At 43.8% G+C, this 11971-nt stretch overlaps 1 protein-coding gene across 2 annotated transcripts in view; it reads right to left on the reverse strand.

Moving 5' to 3' along the window:
• Positions 1–11424, reverse strand: part of LOC135114199 (uncharacterized) — a 62751-nt gene extending 51327 nt beyond the window's left edge. The window contains exon 1 of one of the 2 annotated variants that reach the window (XM_064029946.1): positions 10739–11424. In XM_064029946.1, coding sequence (XP_063886016.1) covers positions 10739–11072 — 334 coding nt within the window. In that variant the 5' untranslated portion in view covers positions 11073–11424. The remainder of the gene's footprint in view (positions 1–10738) is intronic. The other variant, XM_064029947.1, reaches the window with a different exon arrangement.
• Between the last annotated feature and the right edge of the window lie 547 nt (positions 11425–11971).

Raw genomic sequence — 11971 nt, forward strand, 5'->3', positions numbered from 1 at the left:
CGGCAGTTTCTCTCTCTCTCTCTCTCTCTCTCTCTCTCTCTCTCTCTCTCTCTCTCTCTCTCTCTCTCTCTCTCTCTCTCTCTCTCTCTCTCTCTCTCTTCTACGGAATCGCATAATTCAGCCCCATTAAATCGTCCTCAAAAGGCTTCACGACAGTACTTCTTGATGCATTTCTTCGCGGGGGGAGTTTCAAAGCAATCAAAAGACGAGTCTGGACGTCCCTGCTCCTAAAAATAACCCACAGAGCGCCCAACTTCGGCATTCCAAGTCCCCAGAACAAAGATTGTCGTACTTGGCTCAAAGTTACGCTCGCTCCTTCAAGTTGTAAGTTAGGATGAGAGAGAGAGAGAGAGAGAGAGAGAGAGAGAGAGAGAGAGAGAGAGAGAGAGAGAGAGAGAGAGAGAGAGAGAGAGAGAGAGAGAGAGAGAGAGAGAGAGAGAGAGAATAAAGCTTAGGGTTCAGGTGATGAGTTATTTCTAAAGATTTACGGAAGGATAAAAAAAAACTTGGGTTCGGTAAAAAAAAGTTAATGAAAAAAGCAAAAGCAAAAAGAAAATGCAAGTTAATGCAAAAAAAATCTAAGTACACGCTGACGAATATTTTCCACACACACACACACACACACACACACACACACACACACACACACACGTAGTATTTACCCTCCTCCCCTGCATGCTGTGGGCGGGGGAAGAGGAGGGGGAAGGGAGGGGAGGAAGTCGGTCTACAAACAATTACTGCACCAATGGAGCAAATTTTCTACTCCTCCCTCCTTTGCTCCTCCCCTCCTCGCGCCTTCCCCCTCCTCATAATCATCTCACCTCATTTACCTCATCTTCTATTATAATTCCCATTCTCATTTCCACACGCTCCACCACCTCCCAACTCTTGTTCACAGATGGGAAGTAGTAAGCTGTGTAAGACGGTAAGACTGCAAGGCGAGGAGCAGCATGAGCAGCAGCAGGATGGGCTTTGAGGTCGTGCCGCGGAGCTCTGGACTCATGATACGAAGGGTCTGGGGCGTTTGAAAGCTCTGGAGATTACCGGGGAACTGAGGAGGAGGAGGAGGAGGAGGAGGAGGAGGAGGAGGAGGAGGAGGAGGAGGTTTCTGCTTCGTGTTCTTGAGACAGGGAAGCTGAGGAAGGTACATATGCTGCTTGGTTGGTGTGTGTGTGTGTGTGTGTGTGTGTGTGTGTGTGTGTGTGTGTGTGTGTGTGTGTGTGTGTGTGTGTGTGTGTGTGTGTGTGTGTGTGTGTGTGTGTGTGTGTGTGTGTGTGTGTGTGTGTGTGTGTTTAAGGTGAGGGAGGATGAGTGAGAATCTGATGGTGACTGGACTGGTAATGGCGATTTGAAGTGTTGTGGCATTTCTGTATTTACGGTGACTAAGATACTGGAAGAAAGATGAAGGAGTAAGATATTTGAATTGACATACGACAGGTGTGATGGTGGTGGTGGGTGAGGTGCTGCAGTTTTAGCACAAGAATTTAGTATAATTTAGTAGTAGTATTCCCGATCTCATTTATTTATCCATACAAGTTTTAATTAAGTATTCATTTTTTCTTTTGTGGCGTGTACAGAAAACAACGTCAAAGAAATACAATAAACAATAATATATATTAACAAAATTCCGCTTAATTTCGACTCCTTAAAACTGAAGATATGAAATTTCTTCCGGGCGAGAAGAAACAAGTGTGCGTTTGTGATAAGAAGATTACGAAGAATTACAAAGGATGATAACAAACACCAACACACCCTTTGGTCCTTCCCACACTGCTTGATTACACTACTCTGCGCTAACTACTGGTGGAATAGTCAGCACAGCGGAGGGCGTCTGTGCACGAGGCCTGATGGGGCTGGTAAGGTTGTTAGTGGAGGAATGTTGCATGTGCCCCTCGTTTCAAGGCGTCACATTTAAATGAGATGTGAATATGGAAAAAAGCAAAGAAATGTGAAGTCAGAAATTTCTCAAGGTCACTCGAGAAATAAAAGAGTGCGGTTTGGATTGCTTGTAAAGGTTAAGTGAAGAAATGTCATGCCGTGTTGGTTTATGAGCGTGGGGACGTAACAGCAGCAAAAACAGAGAGGTACGGTTCTTTATTTCGTCTTATTTAAATTTGGCAGCTATGGATGAAGAGTATGTGACGTTTTTGACAGAAGCAAAGAGAGTGATGGAGCTGTACCACTTGAGGGCAAAGGCGTGAGTGAGACGTGGAACAGATGTGAAAATGAAGGAGTAAAGTTAATCTCTTCATTTTCTTTGACCTGACGAGAGGTACACGACTAGAGATATGGTACACGACTAGAGATATAAGGTTTTAGATGTAGCAGTGAGTGTGAAGAAGCTGCATCATCTGAGGTTGAAGACATAGTGAGACGTGACGAAGATGTGAATATGACAGAGCAAAAGTTATTCCTTCACCTTCTTTGAATTAGGGAGGTATGGACATGAAATTAATGAAGTTTTCAGACGAAGTATTACGAATCATGAATGTTGCTGTATAGTTTCTGAGTTGAACTGAAAGAGGCATGGGATTGGACTCTTGGGATTGAGGGAATTACGAATAAAGAGGATGTCTGGGTTCAAAATGAGATGTGTTTGGAGGTTTGTGATGAATGAAGTACAAGTATTATACGTAAAAGAAGTTGTGTACCTTCTCAGTTGAAATTTAAGATGCATACTAACTTTTGGGATTATGGGAGTGCGAATAAGAAGGATGTCTGTGTTCAAAAAGATAGTGTTTGGAGGTTTCAGACGAAATATTACAAGCGGAAGTTGTGCATTAAGAATGGCGGAAGTTGTGCAGCTTCTAGGTTGAAGTCTAAGAGGTTAGGCATCTTCTAGGATAGTGAAGGAAGCGGAAGGGAGGTAGAGAGGGTTTCAAATGAACTATTATGAGTGACGGAAGTTGTGTATTATGAGTGATGGAAGTTTGTGTAGTTTCTGGGTTGAAGTCTGAGGGGTATGGCAAGTTCTGGGATTGTGAGGGAAGTGAGGGGAGAGAGGACGTCTGGTTTCGGCACGAGGGCCTGAGACGTATCCTGTGTGCGCGGGATGGAGTCATGGGAAACTTTGGCGTCCTCGAGATGACGGAGTGAAGTTTGCTGGGAAGCGGGAAGGAGACGTAAGTGAGGCACGGCAAGGACGGCACGGGAGGAGCATAACTAAGGGCATCTGTACATTTAGCCGTTCACTTCTACGAACATTAACACTACAACCACCAGCACTGCCATAATAAAAAAAAGGAGGCGGCGGCATGTGGACTAAGAAGATATCCTATAACGGTCACTACTGCCACCATAAACATTGTTACCACCATTATTACCAACCATAATCAGGACGCAGGAGGAAGCATGTGAACTAAGAAGATACACTGCAACTATTACTACTGCCACCACCATCACTGCCATTAAAAGGCTAACATACCCATATACTCAAGAGATAAGCAGGATAAAGCACGCTAACAAAGACTATATATGCACTATGTACAACGATCACTACTACCACTATTAATATTACCACCACCCATCATCACCATTATCATCACACAAACACATACATATAATCACAAGAACACCAGGAAGGAGCATGAAGATTAAATACATGTATTATCTATGACACCACAACCACCATTACCACAACCATTACCATTAGCACCACCACCACTCTCACGACATTACCACGCCAGCTAACCTGTAATATAATCAGCCCATACGAGTCTACTAAAGGAATAAAGATCTGTCCTAATGGCTCTGTAATGTTAAGCCACATACCTCGGTGGCTTGGGGACGTCCCCTGTGAGGTTGACGGAATACAAGATTAGCTCTTCTCGGGTTAAATTAAAGTTAGGTTACGTAAGGTAGGATAAATTGGGCTAGGTTAGGTTTAGTTTGGTTTGGTTAGAATAGGTTTAGGTTAAGTTAGGTTAAGATAGGGTATGGTAGGGTAGGGTAGGTTAGGTTACCTTACGTTAGGTTAGGGTAAGTTAGGGTAGGGTAGGTTAGGTTAGGTTAGGTTATTTTAGGTTAGGTTAGGTTAGGTTATGTTGGGTTAGGTTAGGTCCGTTATCTATTCTATGCTTTGTGAACGTGGACTGCAGTGTGATGTAAGACCAAATTGTGTTCTATATAACCATTTACTAACAAAATGGAAGGTGGATTACACGACTACCACAATTTCTCGAGTTACGTCCACTACCTATTCCATGTTGAGTGAACGTAGACTTGTATAGACAGATTAAGATATAAGAATATGAGAATTTACTGGAAAAAAAAAAAAAGACTTTCAATTAATCCACCGCCACGAGACAGCATGACCCACCCCCACCACCACCACCACCACCACCACCACCACAGCGCCAGGTTAATGAAGCACATGAGGCCACAAATTACAAACACTACGACGAGCGACACGCAGCACCTCTACCAGGACCTGCCAGTGATACCCCCCCTACCACCACCACCACCACCACCACCACCACATTCCATTATCCTACCCCACCATAACCTACCTTACAGTTTTTAGTCATCTTATCATTCTTAAGCTTCTAGGTGTACTGGAATCTATCAGAGAATCCCCCTACCCCCGCCACCACCACCACTACCACCACATTCCCTCCGGACCATCCAAAGACACTGGAACTGAAATGCATAGACAATTTATAATCCTAGCTTAACTTCCACACCCAACCCCTTAAAATTCCATGTTCTCTGGCCCCTTTCATACCTACCACCACCACCACCACCACCACCACCACCACCATATTCACTCCAGATCATCCAATGAAACTCAATGGTATACCAGACAATTTCTACCTAACCTAACCTACTTTCCACAACCAACCCTTAAAATTTCACGCTCTTCGATACCCACCCCCCTAACAACTCTCCCTCACAACCACCACAACCACCACTCACCCTCTGGATCACCCACACTAGAACTACGTAATATACATAAAACAACCACACAGTTCCTAACACCAAACTACCCCTTAGAATCCCATCTTCTCATTCCCCACCACTCCTAACTTAACCTCTAACTCATAACCCGTTTCTCTCATCATCCCCACACCCTTGACTACCTCCCAGCCCGCTCACACTCACCCACGCCATCTATCCACAATTCTCCCATCCATGTAAGGATAAAAACTTGCCTTCCACACCCTGACTCAAGCTCTATGGACTCCCTCCCTCTCTCCTCCTCTCCGCCCCTCCACTGGACCATCTCAAGTTTCCATGAATACAAAAAGGAATCACCATAAATTCTCTAGTATTTTTTTCCAAACCTAACATAGGAAGTTAAATTTTCCTGCTCTCTCTCTCTCTCTCTCTCTCTCTCTCTCTCTCTCTCTCTCTCTCTCTCTCTCTCTCTCTCTCTCTCTCTCTCGCTGCCTTTTTCCTTGTATCACACGCTGGCCCATAAAATCGTACATGCAATAATATTTTGGCTTCCACAATGCAATAAAAGGCATGGAAACTCAGGCAAAGGTAAAGGGGAGAAATACAAAACTCATCCGACGACTTGGAAATCTGGCTAAAGATTGTTGTTGTAAGCAAAAACACACAAGTGAAAAAAAAAGGGGAAAGATAGTACGGAAAATCTTATTCAAACAATGTAGAGTCTGAACTTAAAAAAAAAGGAAAAAAAGAAAAATCTATAGTGTTCAGTAAAAATAAATGTATAAATAAAAATTCTTCCATTCGCAATTTTGTTCCTCCTCCTCCTCCTCCTCCTCCTCCTCCATCTAGTTGTTTTCCCCTCTTACCCCTCTCCTCTCCTTCCATCTCTTCCTCCTCCTCCTCCTCTCCCATCGCGCCTAAAACAAGAAGCAGAGGTTGTACCAAAACATTGTTATTTTTCAGTAATTCTTCCAAACAGAGGACGGAAAACTGATCTCAACTGCTAAGGGATAATCGGTACGAGCGCGCGCGCGTGCATGTGTGTGTGTGTGTGTGTGTGTGTGTGTGTGTGTGTGTGTGTGTGTGTGTGTGTGTGTGTGTGTGTGTGTGTGTGTGTGTGTGTGTGTGTGTGTGTGTGTGTGTGTGTGTGTGTGTGTGCGAGTGTGTTGGTGTCATATTATATCACTTTCTTCTAACTCTCTTCAGTTTTCAGGATACAGGAACACCTTCAGGATACACACACACACACACACACACACACACACACACACACACACACAGCTCCCTCACACCCTTCAGGCTACCATGAGGAGAGGAGTTCAAGCGGGCGAGCACCCCAGGGCCCCCCTTCTGCTCCTTTGCTCGCATAACCCGCCGGGCAGATCACGGGAGCCTCAGTCTATCCACCCATCCTGTCTTTCCACTTGTTTTCTTAAGCGGGCTCCTCCTCTCGACCTGTTTCGCTCTCGTCCTCGCCCGTGAAACGTGAAATGTGAGGAGCGAGTGAGCACAGAGAGGTGGTGAAGGCCAGGGGTGGAAAGAGTGTAGGGTGCAGAGACAAGAGTAAAGACGTGCGGAAAGGCTACCTGCCATCAACCTTCTCTACTCATCCCTCCGACCTGTATTTAGAAACGATTCTCTCATAAGGATTAATTTTCAAAAGCCAAAAAGATTAGTTTCGGGTTAACAAGGGGGATTTTTTTCGGTGTTTTTCCTATTGGTAAAACAATATTCTTATTCAGCTATCACTAGTCATGAAAAGACCCTTGAAAACTTTAACAATTTCCACTACAGCCTATTAAAGATAGACGAGACATGATGCCATTCTTTTTTTGAGGGGTATTAGCCCAACAAAAAAGTTATACAAAAAAAATAAGGTCCAATGAAGGTGACATTCCTTATCGAGTACAGTAAAAATAAAGATCATCCAAAATTTGAAAAGTGTCTTGAGACCTCCCTCTTGAAACAGTTCCAGCCAAAAGATAGGAAGAAATACAGAAGCAGGCAGGAAGTGCTAAAATTTGTGAGCACAGTCTACGTATACTCCGGCGAAACTTCTAATCTGATCTATCCATCTACTTCTCTGTCTACTCCATCTTGCTGCACCATCCTTAGTCCGCCTTCCTGCTACTTTAATCCCCCATATGTTTCTGGTACTCTTAATTCTCCATATATTTCCTCTGCGTTGCATGACATGTCCCACCCACGTCCACTATTTTCCCTTAATTGCAGCAGAGAACTCTTCAACTTTGGTCTGTTCCTTAATCAGTGATATTTCTTCCTTATCTTTCCATTTTCTCTTCGGCCACTTTAAACTTTTCGTTCCACAGCTTCGATCAGAGTTCAGGTTTCCGATTCGTACATAAAAAAAAATGGAAAGAATGTGCTGATTATAAATTTATGTCTTTGATGAAAGTTTTATGATTATTGCATTCTACCAGTTGTAACACACACACACACACACACACACACACACACACACACACACACACACACACACACACACACACACACACACACCAGTGACGCAACATTTCTTATCATTCCCGAGGAGGAGGCGGAGGAGGCGGAGCACTGAAAGCGCCACGAAAGCCTTGCGTCAGGGTGTTTACAAGATACAGGTAATAACTCCTTTACAGCAGGTGTGTTGGAGTGGATGGCTGCCTGTGTTTTGTTGCTTGTGTTGCCTGGGAGTGGTGGCGGGCGTCTCGTGTTGTCCAGTTATTATATTTTTTTGTGTGGTATTTTTTGGGATAAGTAAGTGTTAAAGGCAGCAGGTTTAGTAAATCATATATAAGCACGAACGAGAAGATGAGGTGAGGATCAGGTAAACTTAAGAGGTAAAATGGGCCTCGCATTTGGTATAAGTAGGTGTTAAAGACATGTTTAGTTAAATCATCATGTATAAACACGGCAAAGGACGATCAGGTAGACTTGAAAGGCAAATTAGACAATATTTTCAGCTGTCACATTGTCCTCCATGACCCCAAGGAGTTTTCAACCTAACTCTGTGTGGAATTATTTATCCAAGCTCTTCGATCCCTGTCAGGAGAAGTGAGGACTGGAGCTATGCGTGTCTTGTCGATCTGATACATTACAAAATTCGTGCATATATTCTGAATCATATGTTCCTCACTTACAGTAGCTCCCAGCAGTTGCTCCGAAAAAACTACCTAAAAAAAATAAGGTCTAAAAAAAAAAAAAAAAAAAAGAGGTCTTCACAATGACACAATGGACGATAATATTTGACACGCTTGGTGATTACGGTGGCAACAGTTGGCAGCCCTGTACACTAAGGATGGTTGGTATATATTATGGGAAATGGATCAGCATATCAGCATCAAGTCAAGCCATGCATACCAACCTTACCGACGCGACACGTGATCAGACAGCAGGTTTTATACTGTTCATTGTGCCACAGTTCGTACCACACTTTAAAGATAATTTTGGGAGCTACTGTACATAAAGGAAAAGATACGAACAACTGAATGGTATGCAGATAATTATAAACCACGTATGGATAAATATAAACACAGTAGACTTGTATTTATAATCAGAGGAGAAGGGACAGCAAGAAGCGTGAGGACTAAGAATATCTATTGTAAAAGACTAATCAGCCACTAATGCCAAAACCACTCTCATTCAAAGGAACATAAACGACTCAGCGCCTTAATCTCGATCACTTTCAAGACGATCTACTGGAAATTATTATGTTTCAAGGCCGTTTGCGTGATTCCAGTGATAGTTTAATAATCATTCCACAACATAAGTAGAAAAAAAAGATTAAAAAAAAAAAAAAAAAAGTAAATCGGGCTTATCATTTATGTGGCCTTTGAAAATAATCCTGACGATGGAACAAAGCGTTTAAGGATGCAGGTCATAGACGAGTAATTTCCCGCTACACTGACACAGCAAGACCCTCAAACCCTGCCCTGGTCCATCAGCTTAAGTCAGGAAGGGTGCAGACCCCTTAACCCCTAGCGCGACACACCAATGACTAAGGCATTTGGATGGCCGCAGTCAGCCTTTACTATTCATTTATCGGTCAACCATTGGAAGCGCGAGCAGCGGTCTGTCCAGTGCCTCGTCCGTCCCGCCTCAATTCTAGTACAAGTCCCGCGGATTCCCAGGCAGGAGAGGGGGCCACTAAAGAGAAGGATTAAAGCTACATTCCTACACCACAATGGCCTCTATTCTTAAACGCTCTGCTCTTTCACGGGGGTTTGTATTCTGGAACGTTTTAGAATCTTTCATATCCATTAATTTCAACAGGACTTAGAAAAAGATACTAGTTTTCAAGGGGGTTTCCGTGATTCGAGTGATAGTTTTTCAATAATCTTGCATCATCAATAAGCTAGACATTCATGAAAACCTAACTAATCATTCTTATAGCCTTTCACAAAATCGTCCAGACAAAATCCCAAAAGTGCTGAAGAATACAAGGCAAGAAATACTTCCGAAGTCACAAACATGATAAATTGGGCTTTCATGGGTGCATTTCTCCTATAAGTGGTGTGAAATGCTTTTAAAACTATCATTAGAATCATAAAAGCACTCTAAACTTCAAATAAAACATGATGAAACTAGTTGAGAGATAAGACGTTAAAATTATTGAGAATACGGTCCTGTGTCTTAAAATAACAACTCCACTTTCCTTGCGTTTCACGTCTATATTGCGGCTATTTCCTATATAAAACTGAAGACAAGGTAAAGGCTGAAAAACACCGGTAAAAAACTGTAAAACACAAAAAGGCTCGCCTTCACGGAGACAGCGACAGGAGCTTTTGAGAACCACCACCAGTTTAACTCTTAAGAGATTCTCCGACTTGATGCGACTTTCTCGTGTTTACATATGATGATTTACTAAACTTGTTGCCCTTAACACCCGCTTATCCCTCCAGACGCCACGGAAAAAAGATACTATAACTCCGAACACAACACGACAGACGCCCGCCAACACTCGCAACCAACACGAGGCAGCAACACACCGCACGCCGCCTGCACACTTGTTAAGAGAATTTCACCTTCAACTTGAAAACACACTGACGTAAAGCTTTCTTGAGCGCACCGCCTCCTCTTCTGTGGTGACAAGAAATGGTGCCTGACGATGTTGTGCTACAGGTGAGAGAGAGAGAGAGAGAGAGAGAGAGAGAGAGAGAGAGAGAGAGAGAGAGAGAGAGAGAGAGAGAGAGAGAGAGAGAGAGAGAGAGAGAGAGAGAGAGAGAGAGAGAGAGAGAGAGAGAGAGAGAGAGAGAGAGAGAGAGAGAGAGAGAGAGAGAGAGAGAGAGAATCATACATATACGCAGATCCTTTCAATCGGCCACAACGACTCGCCTCCCGCAGCGGTCAGGTTTCCAGGATGTGGCGGCGTAGGGTTCATGGGGAGACTGCTATGGTGCTCTGTCATTCTTGGGGAAACGGGACAGTGGCACCTGTTAGGGTTCTCCCATTAATGCTGAAGCTATGAGTCCCAGTCACTCCACTCATTGGGCCGAACAAGCAGGATCCCTTCAGCTCTGATTTGGTAAGTGGAAGCCGTTTGTGCTTCGTAATCTTTTTGGCTAATGATGTATAAGTTTATTTTTTTTGGGGGGCGGGGGAATGGGCGTGTGTGTTTTGTGAGTTGTACATTTCCCATTGCATTACTGTACTTAATACGTATTGTTTTATGGTTTTTTTTTTTTTTCTCTCTCTTTTATGCGCTAAGAATGCCGCCAATAGTACACATACAAATAAGAAAGAAAGGAAAAAACTCCACTCAATATGTTGCTCCCTAAAAAGAAAGATACAATAGAAGAATGTAAAATAAGTTGACAAATCTTGTGTAAACAGCATTACTCACCTTGCTTGTTGGCGTCATCCTTCACGCTGTCGATGGTGGAGTCACTCTTGGCCTGCAGCGTCTGCCTCTTTGCGGAGGACTTGGAGGGCGAGGTGGCGGGAGGAGTAAGGGTGGAGGTGGATGCCGACTTTACAAGGTGGACTGGGGAGGAGTGGAGGGAGGAGGTGCTGGAGGAGAGCTTGTGGATGTCGGGGGAGGCCTGGGTGGCGGCCGAAGCAATGGTGAGGAGCGGCCTTTCCGTGGGTACAGAGGAGGACCTGCCCAGGTGTTTGGAGGGCGAAGACGGCGAAACCTGGGTCGTCTTGTCAGGGTCGCCATCTTTGGACCCGATCATACCGAGGGTGGCGACTCACTGCCTCTGCAACAATAAACAAACACGTCAGTAATAATAGTACTTCCTCCACATGACAACTACCACTCATGCATCCAGACCTTTTTAACACAAACACGTCAGTAATAACAGCACCTCCCTCACATGACAGAAGTACCACTCACGCATCCAGACCTACTCAACACAAACACGCAAGTAATGAATCCAGCAACTCCCTCACTAGACTCTGAAAAGTAAACACTTGCATATTTAAACTTACTCACACCCTGCACAACGACCCTAGCTGGTACGACACGACGCCATATGACCTATGACATACCAAAGGAAAGCAAAATGAAAGTAATAACCATTCACAACCCACACAACGATCCTAACTGATAGAATACAACACTGTATGATCTTGCTAAGTAAAATATAATCAGTCATCAAATCACGCTGAATATAACAAAAAAAAAAAAAAAAAACTCGCGATTTGATCCACACTGAAAAACAAAATGAAAACACGAACATACGCAATGGTAGCTAAACTCAAACACGGTGATAAAAGGCTTCCACTCTGATTCATCAAAGCCTCAAAGCCCCGCGAGAATAAAAAAAGCCATTTGATATCTTCTACTTCAAAGGACGGCGCCGATACTGACCGTATTCCTGCCTTTCTGATGTCCAACCAATTACTCATTAAAATGTGCTGATATTTAAGGCACAGATTAATAGGGTCTTTTATATTTCCTTTTTTCGCAGGTTTCATGCGGCTAAGTGTGTGTGTGTGTGTGTGTGTGTGTGTGTGTGTGTGTGTGTGTGTGTGTGTGTGTGTGTGTGTGTGTGTGTGTGTGTGTGTGTGTGTGTGTGTGAGAGAGAGAGAGAGAGAGAGAGAGAGAGAGAGAGAGAGAGAGAGAGAGAGA

The sequence above is a fragment of the Scylla paramamosain genome, chromosome 27 (genome assembly GCF_035594125.1).
Source record: "Scylla paramamosain isolate STU-SP2022 chromosome 27, ASM3559412v1, whole genome shotgun sequence".
Classification (NCBI taxonomy): domain Eukaryota; kingdom Metazoa; phylum Arthropoda; class Malacostraca; order Decapoda; family Portunidae; genus Scylla; species Scylla paramamosain.